At 49.8% G+C, this 18,199-nt stretch overlaps 2 protein-coding genes and 1 long non-coding RNA gene across 4 annotated transcripts in view; 1 reads left to right on the forward strand and 2 right to left on the reverse strand.

The window, feature by feature from the left end:
* bend5 (BEN domain containing 5) overlaps positions 1-9,043 on the reverse strand; it is a 49,517-nt gene extending 40,474 nt beyond the window's left edge. The window contains exon 1 of the mRNA XM_039767263.1: positions 8,771-9,043. Within this exon, the coding sequence (XP_039623197.1) occupies positions 8,771-8,951 (181 nt within the window). The 5' untranslated portion in view covers positions 8,952-9,043. The remainder of the gene's footprint in view (positions 1-8,770) is intronic.
* agbl4 (AGBL carboxypeptidase 4) overlaps positions 1-18,199 on the reverse strand; it is a 438,546-nt gene that overhangs the window by 130,156 nt on the left and 290,191 nt on the right. The window lies entirely within an intron of this gene.
* LOC120537957 lies at positions 9,220-9,666 on the forward strand. The gene is made up of 3 exons (XR_005635421.1): positions 9,220-9,327; positions 9,446-9,486; positions 9,601-9,666. It is a non-coding gene; the product is annotated as an uncharacterized LOC120537957 (long non-coding RNA).

The raw sequence follows: 18,199 nt of genomic DNA on the forward strand, positions 1-18,199 counted from the left end.
GAAGGAGCATCTGGAGGGAGTGTGAAGGAATTCACAGGACGACACCCTGGGGGGCTTACACCTGGGGTCCTCAACCCTCGTTTTTGTTTTTCTTGGCGTACGTCTCCAGGTGCCACAGTCCCCCACCATCCCACCTGGATTTGCGTGTACGACGACGATGGGGCGCAATGGAGACGCTGTGCCTGCCCGTAAATCCCAACCGTTCTGCTCAAAGCGATGCACACATGTGAACGGACCACAGCCGGTCTTTGGGCAGCCATTTCAAGAAAACGCCGGAACTCTGCGCCCCGCCACCGAAAAAAGACATCAAGATATCCGAGGTGGCAGAAAACACAACGAGATTGGGGGAAACTCGCAGAAAAGTACCCGGGCATCACCACTGAGGGGGGCACACCGTGATGGGTAACCACGCCACTCACAGACTCGCGCTTCTGGCACGCAACGTCAAGTCTCGTCAGCAGAATGGCACAAGCGTTTCATTTGTTCTGGTGTCTTCTGGGCAGGACTTGACGTTCGTGATTTGTGTTCTAGAAGACGTGGCGTCGATACTCGTGTGCTGCGCCAGCCGTCGTGACATTGAGGCCCTGGAGCTCTGCCCACCTGCCCGGTTTACACGGAGGGCGTCTCTGGTCTTGTGTGTACGTCCTGGCGGCCACTCTGCGCTGTTTGACGTCAGTAAATAGAGAAAGCAGACGTGTTTATTCTTAACTGTCATTAGTAAGTGACAAGTAACGTCACTAAATCAGTAAGACTTACAAACTATCGGCAAAGTCTCGAGATAAAACTTCATACCACGACTACCTTTGTGCAATAAATGGAAGAACTGGGCAACTTCACGGCCGCCTTTAAAAGTGGTGCCCGACAGCCAGCACACCTCTCAAGTGAAGTGAAGCCCTAAGGGTCGACACTGGGGGGCTTTATTATTACTTCAGAACCCCCCCACCCTGGTCCGGTCCTGCCTCACATTAGCTGCCCACACTTGGCCTTTCCTCAGTCCTGGCATTGTTTCAGTTGCATCAGTTTCAGCAGCCCGACTGCCCGCCCGCTAACTGCGCATCTCGTCATGTCAAGCTGGTTTTAAAATGGCAGAAGGGCAACTGCAGCCACGGACGTGACAATCGGAGGAAGGACGATTTCTCAGTTTTGTGTGGCGTGACACTAAAAGGCCATCGGTGAGTGCGATTCGGGGGGCTTTAAACGGAACAACGCACGCTTTTTTTCTTCCCCCTTGAAAGCTCGGCTGGCTTTTTCTGCGTCTTCTCTTCCCCGCCTGATCCTAACTTCAGGGTTTTTGTGTTTCCTCACGTGCCACCACAGCTCCGGACCATTCCTGACCCCCAGGCTGGCCTCACCACGACGTCTGGAGTGGCACAGAAGCCACAGGACGAGGAGACGGCAGAAGAGGCCCAATACGACTCAGTCGAGAATTCGGAAACTGCTTCCGCTGGCGTTCCTTTCCCTTTCCAAGTGCATTTTTCCTTTTGATTCAAAGTATTTTTATACATTTGCTGTTTCACGAAGCGCTTCATTGAACGTCACATTTGTTATCTCTGACCTAACGCCACCTTTGAATCGGCAGGGCTCTCGCCACGTAGTCACGCCAAGTCAACATGTCAGCTCAGAGAAAGTGACGTCGATAGCCGACGTTAAAAGCCTTCCATGGTGGGCTTGTGGGATTTCGACTTAAGATAAGTGAATGCATTCACAGGATCGAGTTCTGCGTGGCGTCCATCTCCACTACTGACCCGGGCCTTGAGCCCCTCAAGGTGCTGCGGTGGCCTCCCTGGGGTCCCAAGGGGGTACAGGGGAAGCCCGATGACCCGAGGTGAACGCACAAACGCCAGACTGGTAACCTCGCCGAGGAGGAGCTGGTGACAGTGGGACGCTACTCACCCCTTGCCAACTGTACCCCTCACCAACTCTTTCTAGGGCACATTTTCACACAAGTGGCGCAGCTCAAAGAAAATGAAGATCAAACTAAATAACAAAAAATAAAGTCAAGTCTGATGGCCGGGAGGACAGAAAAAAACAAACTCACTCACTCCAGGGGGCTGGAGAGGAAAAACAAAATCTGCAGGGGCTCCGAGACCACCCAGCCAGCCCCTCTCCCTACCATAAACGACCTCAATCTGCCCCTTGGCCATCGTCAGGGGCACAACGTGGCATCACACGGGTGGAGCAGGCAGGAGGGCGGCCACATCACCACATGATAGCTGAAGTAGTGACAATACTGTCACCTGTACGAGGCCAAGTGACATCCTAAGTGCAATGCTCACTGCAAAGCCCCTAGGAGTCGCACACCACTGACAAGACGCAGTGTCACAAACTAAAAGCCACGTCACAAGTCCGAAGGCTGACATTTAACTCTTTGGGGGCTGACGTAAAACGCCAGTTTGCTGCCAGGCTGTCTTCGCATGGCTGGGGCGGCAGTGGCGGTCACGGTCCCAGTGCATTGTATTCTGGTTTCTACTGCTCATCATTGTTAAGTGGCAGTCCTCCCTGGCGAACGATCAGCTGAAGCTGGACCCTCACATTCGTTTTCGACCCGACAGGTCACAGTCCAGTCCAGAGATGGCAGGCAAGACGTCATCCACGCATTCCCTTTGATCTCTCGCCAGATGTCAGTGCCATGTTTGCTGTTGTGAATCTCGGGTCAAATCGATGAATCGAACTTTCCTTCTAGCAACGAGAGTCCAATTAAAATGTAATGGTTGGCTTTGTCACAGTCGATCACCATCGTCAGCTCCTCCTTTTGACAGAAGTCGACATCCGCCCTGAAAGAGCGTTAATATCCACGGGAAAAACGGGGCAGGGTGGTCAGTGCTGAGCGGTTGGGACGGTCAATGTGTTTCTCAGGACTTGGACACGCGTACACGTTTCACCGCTCTGACGTATTCAAGATCGACCGACCCGTACAGAGGCCGTAACTCATGCTGGAGAGCTGGCGGGCCGAGGGTCTCTCCTCACGGAACTGTGGCACGAGGTCACCAGGCCGCGATGACCGTTCACCTTAGTGTGTCCACTTTAAAAAACGAGTCCGCCTGAACTTGAACGATACGCTCCATCTTGACGCATTCAGACGGCGGCTCCTTGCTCTTCTCAGGGTCTGTCATGGCGGAGCACTTGAATCCGAGCTCTCGGGCCCGAGACAGAACGGCTCAAATCAGAACGAGGAGTCCAGTTTGACCACCTTCAGCTTGTCCGGTTTCTGCAGTGCAACGGTTATACCTTCAATAAAGAACGTACCCCGGCCGGCCTTAGCGATTTCTCTGGTGTAAATGTCATGGCGGCCGCTACTGTGTGTTTGAAACGAGCAGGGAGAACGGGACAGAAAATACGACGCTTGAAATGGAAGCACGTCAGCTCGAAGAGCCCAAACGGCACCCTTCATGGAGGACGCAACTCAAAAATACCGAAACGCGGGCACTGGGAGGGCACAGCTGTCAACAGGGACAAAGAGAAACGTCTGCCTGCCGCTGCCACTGCGGCCCAAACTCACAGACAAGCCTGCTATTCTGCTGACGTCATGGGGACAGGGCCGAGCGGGCGATGGGGGACACGGACAGGCCTGGCACAGCACGTCACGCTTTGCAACACACGCACGTACGCTCCACCGGGCGACTAGACGGTGTGACTGATCGACACGCGGCTTCTGGATATTCCGGACATCGCATTCTGCGCTGCAACATAGTGAGACTCGACGACTAGCTAGAAATGGCCGCCCGGCGTTTGGATGAGACAAACCAACGCTCTTTTCAGGGGGCTCTCAGTTTTACCCAACATCTAGTGATGCGTCCGCACCGCTCCACTTCAGTGTGTTCACGTGAAAAACAAACTCGCCGTGGATTTGTTACTTGGGCCACGAGAGATAAACAGCAGACACGACGTTCATGGAAACGAAGATATCGCGTGTGTGCTCGGCCACAGAAATTGCACTGCGGGCTGACCAGGTGATCTGTCCTGTTTAATAAGCTGACTGGCCAGCGCCACGCAACAACTCGGAAGGGTCCGACACTCAGATGTGTGTGTGTGTGTGTGTGTGCCGCTCGTCTGTCCATATCAGGTGAAGACACACACACTGCCAGTCAAAGGCGTTAGGCCACCGCAGCCTCTCTTCAAATGTAATCACGTGAAGTGCAGCGCCCGACCTAAAACGGTGAGAATTTGAAGTTTAGGGTGGCAAAAAGTGAAGAAAAAAAAAATGGGAACAACTAGGAGGTCACAAGCTACACAAGGCGGCCATTAAAGCAAACGAAGCCAACAATTTGCACGGGTGCCCCAACTTGGGCCGATTCCTTAAAAACCCCTCTGTGTGCCTACACCTCTGAAGGACAACATGGCACTGTAGAGCGGGGGTGTCGAACTCCGGGCCTGGTGGGCCGCAGGTTTCCATTCTGACCCCGCTTCCTAATCAATGACCAGCTTTCACTGCCGATTCACTTTTTTTTTTCCCTTCATTTTAAAAGCCCTGATTTTAAGGATCCAGTCTCCTGAATTTATTCCTTTCTTCATTAAATGGAAGCCGACATGAAATGTGAAACGAGCCGACAGATGACCAGTAAACCAATTTCACTCCAACCAGTCTCTTAGTAAGAAGCGGATTTTTGCTGATAATTAAACCCGTTATTTAATTCCATGGCTTGCTGCTGCTCTCGTTTTGCCACAGCAGACGTTTCCAAATCTCCGTCAAAATGTTTTGGTGACCCGAGCGATCAACCTTACCAAGACCGTCACCTTTCTTTACTTTAAGATAATGTGTGATGGGCACAGGTAAGTAAGATGGTCATGTGGCAGCTTGTTGTGTGTCTCATTACCGCTTGGCTGCTAATTAAGGAAAAAGAAACAACTTAGGGTCCCGAGTCCAGTGAATTAGCACCAAAAACTGGTCACTGATGAAGAAGATGGTTAGAATGAAAACCTGCAGCCACTGCGGCCCTCCGGGACTGGAGTTCGACACCCGTGCTGTAGGGAATGGCAAGAAAACGACAATTAACAAACGGAATGAGAGCGACCCTCATCATCATCATCATCATCATCACCACCCTTAGAGGTGCAGGCCTTCACTTAGACAGTCCAGTGGTGTCCTGGAATCTGGGAGACGTGGCAGCGCCAAAGTCACAAGCCAAGTTTGTGAGGGTCACCACCTTGCGTGATCACAGCCCAACAGCGTCAGCTTGTCCTGTGAAGAGGGGACTTTGTGCTGCAGGAGTGGCAGGGCGAGTGGCAGCAGCAAGAAAGGACACAGCAGCCGTGGAGCCGATGAACCTGAATGTGAACAGGCGTTTGTATGCCATTGAGTTGGCGGAGGACGAGTGACAGTCTGGGGTGCTTCTACCGGTGGCAGAGTTGGCGACCTGCACAGAGTGACTGGCATGCTGAATCAAAAGGGTTAGATCAGCAAAAGGCGCAGGCTACTCGGAGGAATCAAAACCCTGAATACAATCTGTACCTTTACCAGTTCCTGGACTCCATTTATTATTTGCTATCGTTGATTTGTTCTGCGTCTTGATTTCATGAAACATTAAGACATAAAAACGGAGGTCCTGTAAAACTTCACAAACTATTTAACACACAGACACACGTCTGCCTAAGTCATCCCAAGTTACGTCTGACCTGCTGTATTTTGACACCCTGCGTAGTGAGACCCCCACAGCGGCTACACGTGGCCTCCCCTTATTTCAGAGATGCACATCCACAGGTGACAACTTAAGGGGACCGACTCTCCGTTGTGCCCCACGTCTCACATAAAGAGTTAAGAGGAGTTGATGACAGGTGGTTGCTGTCACTCTCAACACGCAACGCTTCATAACGTGTCCAGAGGGGTCACCGGGGGGCCATTTTAGGCCCGTTTGGTTTTACACAACTTGTGACTTCCAATTATTCTGAATATTTGAATCCACGCGGCACAACTCAACTCTGCCTTAATGTGACTTTCCACTTCACCCAAAGGGTGACAAAGGGGACTGGGATTGGGTGACTGCCATCGTTTTCTACATAAACACAAGTTACATATGAATGCTGTGGAATGGAGAACTGGAGGGACCACCCAGGCCACTTTAGGCCCACTGTACTCTTCAAGTCTTTTGGATTCTCCACATTGTTATATTTTACGTGTATTTATTTCACACACAGTCTCCGCGGCGAGACTCCAGCCCACCATCGGGGCACTCCAGTCCACAAGAGACCCCTCGGTGTAAGACGCCTCCTTACCTTCCCATCAGACCCTGTAACTGGCACACTGACGTAGTGACCCCGCCCTCCCATTCAGTGCCAGTTGCACCCTTGCTATACAAGTTAAAGAGCAAACCGCGCACAAGTCTGAATTAGCGTAAGCCGCTCCACTTCGGGGTCTTCATAAGAAATGCAAGGATTTACTTGATGAGGTAGAAGCACATCAAAACCAACAAGAGTTTTGTCAGATATTTCAAACCTTCAAACGTACGCTTCGGTTTAAAGTCACAGAAACGTATCGTTGTCAGCCTCTGACAGAGGACAAGTAAAGGATCAAAACTCCCATCACATTCACAACCACTGACCCTGAAATTGCTGAAAACGACACCTCCACATGCTCATGTTTGAAATTTGTCATTTCAGTCTTCTGGGAGTGGGCTTAAGAGGCCGAGGACCACCAGTAAAGAATCAGTCACCAGAAATACAGTCACATTTGTGATCAGCAACCTCGAAAGGGCAGAAAACGACCCTCCATGTGCCAATCTTAGCGATCCAGGTTTGTGAAAACGAGCAACTCTGACCCCTCGTATTCCATTAAGGGGGACGAACCCCTGGGGTGAGCTGATGTGGCACCACAACTTCAAGTCCTTCTGGTCATTTCTACTGAAGATGCCCAATTGCTTTACTCCATCATAAGAGTGTAAGAGAGTAACCCTAACCCTAAACACTCTCCAGAAATGGCATGAAAATGAACATCTTTCAGGTCTAGCTGGCCAATTCGACACACACCAAAAAGCACAACATCTTACATAAGCAGACATCAAGACGTGTCAAACGGCATTTCATATGAGGGGTGTTCTGGTACTGGACAGTCAGGAGGAGCCCCACTGGGGAAGATGTGAAGGGATTTAAGGTGAACTAAACTCAAAATGGCCAAAGAAAGGTACGGGTTTAAAACTATGACAAACATCTCGGAGTTGCTTCTAAATTCAAATCTCACACTGGAGAAGAAAAGAACAAAGGCCAGCTAACCAATTAGACCGAGGGGACATCAGAGCGACCCCCCCGATTGGTGAAACAGCCACAGTGGTGCCCTGCCATTATAACCTTTTGTTTTAGCCTTCATAAGCACTCCGAGCTTCACTTCTCTATAAACTGTTGCTATAAGGTGCCACTCAGAGTGGGCACCAACACAGGATCTTCTGACTAGGAGGACGCACGTCAGGGTCTCAGGCAGGGGTACTCGGCTCCGGTCCTGGAGGTACGCAGTGGCTGCAGATTTTTGGTCTCCTCAAATTTCTAATTAGAACCCATTTATTTATTTATTTATCACTAAAGCTGTACTTTTATCGAAGTCATTCGGTACGACTCCTTTAGTGTTAAACAGCTGCATTATGGTTTGAATTGTCGCCCGTTTTCTGAACCAGCCATCAGTTAACGATGAGGTGCTTCTATTTAAGCCTGTCTGCCGGCATCAGGAAGAATCCCAGTTAGTGAGATCCTTGGAAATGAACGAGAGGCCCAAATAACATATGGGTGATGATCTCTGAAAATGGAAAAGCTACAAAGGCCACAGAATTAAACAGCCAAGTTTCATCATCTGCTTGGCCTGCGTGGCTTTGAATTATAAAAAATGGTTGGAATGAAAATCGGCCGACACTGCGGACCCACAGGCCCCGAGTTGAGAAGCCCTGCTCTATGGGGCTGGAAATGCGTTTCACGCGGGGGTCCTCACTTCAGGGGCTCAGTGGACCTTCGGGTTTGCGCTGCTCGTTTCTCTCTGCTAGGGTGAAACGGGGCTCCGCAATTGAACAAAAATGTCCCGTTCGAACCGTTTTTAGGTGGCCGAAGTGCTCAAGAGAGGGCCCTTTGACTGCATGTGTATTTTTACAAACTCCATCCCCTGCTCCTTAATCGTATCTGCGTCTAGCACACTCGCAGTCTGGTCTGACCACAAGCTGCTCGCCCTAGATAGGCCACATGCCCACCTCGAATTGGGGCAGGCTATGCCGACTCTGCCAGCTGCCTTTTACTTGTTTTCGTTCACTGCTTACCTCGAGGGGCAAAGCAGCTCGAAAGTCGACCGTCTGTGTTGCCTAAATTCGAATTCAGCAGGGCCACTAGAAGGGACGGACAGGCAGCGTAGGGTCGGCCACATCAGGGATCGCTTGCAAGCGTAAACCTGGGCAGGTGTGTGCGTGTGTTTTTTTTTTTCCGAGCCCTGCCCGGCGGACAGACCCCAGGAGACGGCGCTCCACCACGATCTTCCCTGCGACGCGTCCGTTGTCAGCGCCGAGACGCGCTTGGGCCTAGCCTGGCGGCCACCAGTCCTCCCGCTTCCCGTTGACTTTCCCCCCCGCCTCCCTCCGAAGCGCACATCGCGAACGACGAGCGAGAGAAAAGAAAAAGGCCGAGGACGGCACACAGCGGCACGGCTATGGGAGCAGGGGTTCCCGGCGCCCCGCACAGGAAGCCCCGCCGCGTTTCCTTCCGTTACGACCGCCACTCGATGCTCGCCAAAACTTCCATAAATAATTGAAATGTGGCTGCATGCAGGCGGCCAAAAGGGGAGAGCAAAACAAAAAGGGAGCCTCGTTACCTGACAGGGCCAGGATCTGCGCCTTGCCCGGCTGGCCTGTGCCATGCTCCTCGGTCCGGTGCACCACATACACCTTCTGGTTGTCGAAGTCCGTCTTGTGCCGAGGTCTGAAATCCTTCACACTGGAGACCGGCAGCGCGTAGCACACGTCGTCCTCCAAGAAGCGCACGAAAGCGAACATCCTCGTCGTCTTTGGTCCTGCACTGTGAGCGCGCGCGCTGGCCGACTTTTGTTTCCTTCTCTTTTCCTTTTACAAGTCTTTTCTTAAAAAATATACAAATATATAAATATATAAACACACACAAAGGGGGCAAAAAGGAAAGGCCTCTGCGCTCGGCTGCTCTGGCCTGGTCTCCAGGAAATGAGGCGCTTCTGCTTCCACTCGCCGCCCCCACCTCGCCCGCCACTGCATCGCGCTAGGCCGGAGCAATCGAGTGCAGAGCAGTGCTCGGGCCGCTCCGCTCGGATGCTGGAAACTTGGTGGCGGCCGCGGCGTTTGAGAGTGGGAGCAGCGATACGCGCGGACGACCCGAGGCGTCAGCCCATTGAATGAGCAGGTAACTCTTAGAATTCAGCTCAGCAAACCCCTGCATTCAGCCACTTGAACGATCGTGCTGTTTTTCGACTTGTGATTAACTTTCCTCCGTTTCATTATTATTATTATTATTTTGGCAGATGATACCGACCAAGTCAAACGGCTCCAGCAGATATTTCAGGTGAGTCTTACTGGTAATTATTTACTTTGACATTGTTCCAGGGCATGTAATCGTCAGTTATAAAGTTAGTACATTTGACACCCATGTAAATATAATGTTGTCTTTGCCCTTTAGGTTTATGCGAATGTCAGACCGATTTCAGCTGTACGTCTACTGGCCACAGTTTGGGGATGTGGCAGGGAAAAAAAACAACAAAGATAAAGGGAGAACATTCAAAATGAATACAGACAATGCAATTGAACCCAGGACTCGAGAACAATGACAGCTGTGTGTACTGTATAGTAAAGTTTATATTTAGTCGTTTAGTCGTGGGGTTTACCTGTCCTTCACTCATTCACACTCACTCACACACACACTTACTTAAGGCTTTGTTTGAACTGAATTTACTCCTCTGTGGTGTCTTTCCCATTAAATGAGTTCAGATTGGTGTGCATATAAAAATAATGCAATTATTAGAATGTATAGGACACCACATCACATACAGATAAGTGACAATATGAATATAGAAATTCACACATCTGATAAGTTATGTACAGAATCCTTCAGTGCGTTTAACATGCGCTTTAACAACTCAGTCATTCACAGAAACCCGGCCCTTAAAATGCCAGGCGTACCCTTAGTCTGGACAGAGAAACCAGCTGGGCTGGGATGAAGCACATGGCCGGTAATAAGCCCTTCATCTATCACTGGCTTCACAGCGGCCAACGATGACATTTAACTCTTTGGAAAACAATTTAATGACGTCGGACGAGAACTCCAGAGGTGTGCTTGAGTGAGGAAGACCGCTGGCTTCTGCCTTCATCAGGGTTCTCACTTCATCTCAGTACTGTGTGTGTGCGTCTGTAAACTCAAAGCATGTTTCTTCTCTATCAATAATATAGCGCCTTTCATATCCATCTGTCTACCGCCTTTGATATCTGTGGGTGTTGCACAGAAACCAGTCTGCTTACTGGGGGGCAGCAGCGCTACCACTGGGCCACTGTGCCTAACCTGGCTGGTTGGCTAGCTGTCTGTCTGTCTTGTACAGACTGCCTTTCACATCTGTCTGCTTCTCTTCGTCTCTCTTATAGTGCCTTTCACATCCATATTTATATAGTGCTGTGCATACCTACCTACTTATGTAACCCTTATTATCACTCCATCTACTCAATAGAGCTTTTCCTTTCTGTCAATTCAGTTTTCTTTCTTTCATAGTTATATTATTTATATTATCTTTCATATCCATCAATCTTGTAGACAGGGTTTTTTGCATACATGTTTAACACGGTGCCTGCTCGATCTTTATAGTGCCTTTCACATCTATACATCAATCATATAGTGCCTTTCACATCTGTCCATATAGCAGATCATCATATAGTGCCTTTCACATCTGTCCATATAGCAGATCATCATATAGTGCCTTTCACATCTGTCCATATAGCAGATCATCATATAGTGCCTTTCACATCTGTCTATATAGCATATACTTATATAGTGCCTTTCACATCTGTCCATATAGGGTATACTCATATAGTGCCTTTCACGTCTGTCCATATAGGGTATCATCATATAGGGCCTTTCACATCTGTCCATATAGGGTATACTTATATAGTGCCTTTTACATCTGTCCATATAGGGTATCATCATATAGCGCCTTTCACATCTGTCCATATAGCATATCATCATATAGGGCCTTTCACATCTGTCCATATAGGGTATACTTATATAGTGCCTTTTACATCTGTCCATATAGGGTATACTTATATAGTGCCTTTCACATCTGTCCATATAGGGTATACTCATATAGTGCCTTTCACGTCTGTCCATATAGGGTATACTTATATAGTGCCTTTCACATCTGTCCATATAGCATATCATCATATAGTGCCTTTCACGTCTGTCTGTCTATCCATCCACCCTGCCCTACCCACTGGTCAAGTTCAGACTGCTGTCCCCATTACAAGTACAATCGAGTACTCGGCTCGCCATTCCGTGTGCACACGTAAATTCATGTCTGAGGACTCTGGACATGTGAGTGACCTGCGCTGACCTTCTGTGATTTTCTTTGTCCAATTCAAAGACGCATTTGATTTATTTATCATTTATCTGTTTTCGTCATCTTCTTAGTTCAGTGCAGGGCCTCGGGGAGCTGGAGTGTGAAGGAACACGTAATCTGTCACACGGTGCCCTCATACTGGCACACAGATCAGAGAGTCTGGTTAAAGAGGACACCCGATCACGCAGCAGAAGCCCATCAGACAATCAGGGGCATTTGGAGAGGCGACTCAGTGGACCCCCCGCCTGGCCATGACCCCGAGCCCAAGTGCAGGAGGCGTCGTCTGTTAGATTTCAGTGAGATTGTGTCTTGTGTGTCAGGCCGCTCTCTGGTGCCATGATGACAGACAGGACTACGATGTGATGATCTAATCTAAGAGTTTAGAAGCAGGCAGACCAGCAGTCACTGGGAGCGTTTAAAGGCTAAGCCATCCATACTGTAAAATGTGACGTTTGTGTGTGAAAACTGAAGAGTACGACACGGGTGCTGGAGGTGACATGAAGACCAGCTGCTAATCTGGTGACAATAAAGGCGTCTGTTTATTACAAGTTTATTAAGGTTGTTAGAGGAGTGTCGCTCAGTTAATTCCAGCTTTATCAGCACTGGGCATACTGGATCTTGTCCTCTGTTGTTATCTACTGATGTGAAGTGTGAGTGTGTGATTGTGCACAACGCCAGGAACGGCACACTCATTGCCTGCACGTTATCCGCTTGACTTGAGCGCTCGCAGTCGTCCTCCTCCTCTTTCTTTCTCTGTACGTTTATCATTCACTTGCTGTTTCCTCTTCTACTCTCCACCCTAGCGGCCCGCTGCTTCTCTTCTTTCTTTTCGCGTTAAGACTGATTAAGTCAGCGTTTGTTTTCCAATTACTTAGTACGTTTTTCTTGAAGTTTTCACTTAAGTCTTGAATCTGCCTCCAGAATGATTTAAGATATGAAGAGGTAGGGGATGAGAATGGTACCCGCACACATGTGCCACTTGCCCGCCCTGCTGGCCACTGCCGAGAGTTCATCCGACAGTAGAATACAAATCTTGGAGGTCAATCATCACCCCGACAGCGGACCGCAGATGTCACGTTGTGTGTGTGTGTGTTCCAAATTTCAGGTCAGTCGGTCAAATGGTTTGCGAGCGTCGGGTGATTTAAAGTCCTGGGCAGACGGACGGACGGACGGACAGCCACGGTGGCGTATTCAATATAAAGATTTGAAGACGGAGTGTAAAGACGAGGCTCTCGGTGACGTCGGCTCATTGGGGATGTGGGATGGTGGTCTCTGTGTTACTGAAACCTTGATGGTGTTTGGGGTCCGAGGACGACGATTTGGTTCGTGTCCCTATGAAGTGGCGTTGAGTGTGCCAGCCGTTGAGTAAAACGCTGCTCGTGTGGTGAGCTTTGCTGGTGGACAGCACTGAGGGGGCGAACGACGGCGACGCCTTCTTTATTGGCCACTGGCAGTGGGGTCACCAAGACCCTCTCCAGTTACTACGTCCATCTTTACTGACACCAAAGTGAAGTCTGGGGGGCTTCATAGCGAAGCACATTACAACTTCACTTCAGTGTCGAGACGAGGGCCTGCCCTCTCAGCGCTATTCACGTTTCGGGGATTCTTTGTTTTTTTTTATGGGCTTTCCAGAAGTGTTTTTCACAAACTGTTTATTTGTTGTTTTGTATAAAATGTCCTGAAAGGGTGAAGTGTGTGTGCTGTGCCACAACGGCATGGCTGCTCTACTAGAGGGCCTGCCCCTTTGTGCCATTGGCAGCTGCCATATCCACATTACCCAGAGTGCACCGCTACGCCCCGTTCCTCTTCTGCATCATCGCTGTGTCTGGCGAGTTTTTGGGCGTGAAAGACGGCCGCTTCAGTCCGTGGGTAGCGCGCTGGAGAATTCTGCTCGAAGACGCCGAGTGTTTCTCGTTTCCCAGTCCCTTCGCCTCTGAACCGTCTCCGTGTCTTCTGAGTCGGCGCGACGGCGAGGTGCCAACGTGTACAGCAGGTACGTAACTCGGCTATCAGGAGTGGAACTCACGGCACGGTGAGGTCTGACTGGAAAGACTGGTGTCAGCGGTGGGATCGTGTCCTCTTCTCGTTCCGATTGGTGCTTTTCAGAAACGTACGTTTTATCCTGAATGAATTCACACTTATAATTAGCTACACGGCTCCTGGAGTTTTGAAACTTGGGGATCCCGACTGTCAAGTCCGATTTCAGGTTTCATGGATTTTTGAGGATTTGTTTTGTTTTTCTTGGGCGCTGCCAATTTGCAGATCCTTGGTGCTAGGGGCATGGCCTTCTAGGGTCACGACCTCGGAGGGTGAGTCGGCGAGAGATTAAAAGGTCACCCTATGGCCATTTTGTACCCGAGTTTGCGGATAACATGCCTGGCGTCTTCTGCGACTTTCAGGTCCTTTCATTTTTGATTCCCCTCTTCTCCGCTGTTTTGCTGGTGTCCCCTGATTTTTGTCCTCCGTTAGGTTTCACTTATAGATCTGGTGACTCTCACGTTTGGTCTGCTCTAGTTTTAGAGCTTTTCATAAGGACATGCCGTCTGTCTTTGAGTCAGTAAAGTTGTGAAGTTTGACTGTAAACGTCGGGTGCTTTACAAGGACTGGTGTCAGCGGTGGGATTACCGTCAATGTGAGCCTTGAATGCAAAGCCGAGCTGCTTTAGTGAAATGTGGTGTGAGCAGTGGGATCCTTGTGACATCGTGTGTGACGAGCAGGGGCTTCATATTGGAAGACAATGGACTGGAAGATAAGAGAGTTGCCGTTCAAAGTGTCGAAGTGCTGTGAAGAACGGTAAAATACGGATTAGGAGACGACGGCGTGAAATCAGTGGCCATCAAAGATCTGAAGACTGTTTGCAAGGCACTGTATGTCACGACCAACTCCATCAAAGCTGATAACAATGAATTCTGGGGGTCAACGGGGTCTTGGGTTCATCTTTCGATGTTTCATATTGCGGGGGTCTTTGTCTCCCAAGACGTTCTGGACTGACCCCAGACAAAGAGTGTCAAAATCCAAATGAGACACGAGGGTCCCCTTGGATCGCAAGGAAAACCATAAAGTATCAAATGGACAGACCGCCTATCGGGGGGACATGCCCACCAAGTGCCACAATCTCTCCTTACACCCTAAGTTCACTGCCAAATGAGCCTCTGCCACGTCTCACCTCCCGACTCCAAGCCCACCCTGCCCTTAGCTGTCCTAACCCCACAGCAGAATGAAAGGGCAGCCTAGCATGGCACTGGCACTGTGCACCCTCTATAAGTTGTAGCCGAGTGTCCTTGCCTGCCTCTCTGGACCCTCTGGCCATGCCCCCCCCCAGTTTTTTACGCACATTGGCACCAATGTCCAGTGACCAGCCTCTGCTCCCATTTTACCCTGTCACCTCTGTACCAGCCGAGTAGCCTGTTCCTATCTGCCCGCGTTTGGTGGGCACCCTGCCTGTTCGCGTTTCTCCCTAAGGCTCCATGTTATTCCTGCCCGCCTCTCCTTTTTTATTTTACACACTCGGCCCCTCCTCGGCTCACCAAGGCCCTTCCTTGCATAATGGGGAGGGGTTAGCGTGGGGAAGGGGGGGGGTGGAATACCAGCTGAAACCAGTTCTAACCAGCACCTTCCCAGCACTCGCTCCCCTCCAATCACACAAGACGGCCAGCAGCTGCACAGAAAACCAGTCGGACCAGTTGGAGGTCGCCTGGAAACGGCAAGACTGGGCCAGTCTGTGCAGAGAGTGGCGTGACGAGTCCAGGCTGGCAGCGTCACACCCGAGGCGCTCAATAACAGACACACCAAAGCGTCTGGGGGTTCAAGGCAGGGGATGAGTGGCGAGCGTCCACTGAAAAAGACCACCAGGGCAGGGAGGTCAAAGTGGCTCACTGGAATTCTTGGGAGCAGACTTGGGGGGACCAGTGGTGGGTGGGACCTCCTTTGTAATCCATCCATTTCAACTTTCTCTTAACTGGTGGGCATCACAGGGAGGTGGCACTCACTCAGTCACCCGGTCAAGTCCATCATCACATCTCCATCACGTCATGGGGTGACAGACAGCAGTAAGCACAAGTCAGGTGAGGCCAAAGTCTGCTCAAAATGTCCAGTGAGTGACCAGGCGGAGACCACCTGTAGGGCTGCAGTGAACCGGAACTGCCCGGGCAGCATGAGGTGCAAGGAAACCCACCTGGAATGGGACGAGAGTCAAACATGCAGCCCACAACGGGACCCCGGTGGTCACACATGCTGCCATGTTTGCTTACGCTGGGGCCAAGTAGAGTTTGATAAGCCGCAGTCGGCCGTTGATCCGTCCGTCCGTACGTCTGTGCCATTGATCTCTCCATAGTCTGACGTGGTGAGCTGCACACTGTCTGTTCACGTGTCTCTCTCTACTATATAGCGCCTTTCATATCTATTAATCTATCGCTATTATGTACAGCAGTACCCGTCATTTCTATTTCTGTATCTGCCAATCTTCCAATTCTGCACGGCATCTTTAACATCTGTTATATAGCGCCTGTCACGTCTGTGTATCTCTCACTACTATATAGTGCCTTTCATATCTATTATTACTATATCACACTTTTTATGACCATCTCTTTATCTTTTCATCTATCTGATCTGTGCAGTATCTTTTACATCTGTATTATATAGTGCCTTATGTATCTACCTATTGTTACCGTTCATGCCTATCACTTATAGACCTGTTATAACTATAGCTTGCCATACACATCTATTATATAGTGCCTTTCAAGTCTAAAGTACTCTCTTTGAAATGAGCTTCATCACAGTGAGCTGTCTAATCAATCAATCAATCAATCAATCGCCTTTCCCAGTGGCCACTGCCGTGAGCAGATTTATATAGTCTTCATCTTTATAGTGCCTTTCACCCTGGGCGAAGTCTCTCCAAGTGAACGCCACGAGACGCAGCCACTCCGTCTCTTAAGAATGAAAGGACGCCACACTCTCCGTATAGCCAGCGTGCGTCACGGTTTGTTTATATAGCGCCTTTCACACACCGCACTAGCCATCTGTTTTCCTAACCCACTCATGAATAGTCAAGGCCAATCCCAAAATAGGCACAACTCCACTGCAGGACAGACTGACACATGTGCCCACATGCCACCCTCTCACGGTGGGCTGTCCATTTATCTGTCGTGTGCATCTTTGGGCAAAGGGTGGAAAACTGAAGAAAAGTCACAACATGAGCACTGGTCCTCCATGCCAGTCAGGGACCAAGGTGGGCACTGAAGCCAGGTCAGGTCCCCAGAGGCGGCTGGCTGCACTGTATTGCCCATCTCATCTTTTCCAGGTGAGGGTCGCGGTGTGTGTTGCCCATCACTCAAACATGTGTTTAATATGAGCACTCTGACCAGATCTGCAAGCCTACACATTCACAGGAGAAAACAGAAATAAAAGATTTCGGAGTAAATACGGGCCGTGACGCGGGGTCAGACCACCTCAGCACAAGCCGGCCAGTGGCAGGAATGGCACCGCGTGAATGCGACCTCGCCGGGCGGCTCAACACGGTCTCGTCACGTCATATCGATCGAGTGATCCTCCGTCATCATAAAAGTGGAAACATGCGATGTGATGAACGTATTAACGACGAGACGGTAAGTGGAGGGGACTGTTGAACAAAACGCCTTCTCCTTTCTTTGTCGTTGAGAAACTGAGTGTCCGAACCTGAAGTGCTGCGAAAACCTGCGGCGGAGGATTAGAAAAATAAATAAATAAATAAATAAATAAATAAATAAATAAATAAAGGCATTTACGCAGAACGTGGATCTCACGTGACAGGACTTTGATCGCAGCCCACCCCCACTACAAACTCCTAACACCTTCCGCATATTTGTGCTCCGTGTCACATTTCAAACTTAAATGAACAGAAACTTCCTTTGAATCATTATACAAAAAAAAAAAAAATCGTCATTTTACGTTAAAATCTGCCAGTGCGCGCGTAGCCGATCGAGGTGTTTGCGCCATTCACCTGTTTTGAAAAGTTCCTGGGCAGCACTGTGGGCACTACCAGCTGTGCCAACACAAATGTCTCTGATTAAACACTAGTCGACAGGCTCCTGAAGAATTATGTGTATTGAATTTTTAAATATCTTTATTGTATCTAATTATATCAAATGATAACAACATCAGAACATAATGAGGTGTTACATGAGAAGAATGACCTGAACGATTGGACTTTGGGTTAGAGGGCCAGGCTTTACGATTAATGAATAATGTCCAAACGGGCGCCCTGCCTCTTTCTTATTGGCTCCGACGCTCCCAAGAACGCCCCGCCTCCACACACAGCTAACGAGCCTCCGCGTTCAGCTCGGGTGCGACAGCGGCGTGCGGTACGCGACCTGCGCTACGTCAGCAACCCCATGCGCCTGCGCACCATTCTCTCCTTCCAGTGGACGTGCACGATGCGTAAACTTACTGACCCCAACAGCGCAAGTGGTCACTTCGTCCAAAGTTATTATGGCCGTGCGCGTTGGGGTTAGAACTGGTCGTCCGTACCTGCAAAAAGTAAATATCCCCTTGGGAGTGAGTCTGTCCATCTGTCTATCGCTCGGTTTATATAGTGCCACTCACGTGTATCTGTGTATTATATAGCACCTTTCATATGTATGTATTCAAGCTATCTATTATATAGCGCCAGTCACATGTATCTCTGCATCTTATATAGTGTCT

The sequence above is a fragment of the Polypterus senegalus genome, chromosome 10, assembly GCF_016835505.1.
Source record: "Polypterus senegalus isolate Bchr_013 chromosome 10, ASM1683550v1, whole genome shotgun sequence".
Lineage (NCBI taxonomy): Eukaryota > Metazoa > Chordata > Cladistia > Polypteriformes > Polypteridae > Polypterus > Polypterus senegalus.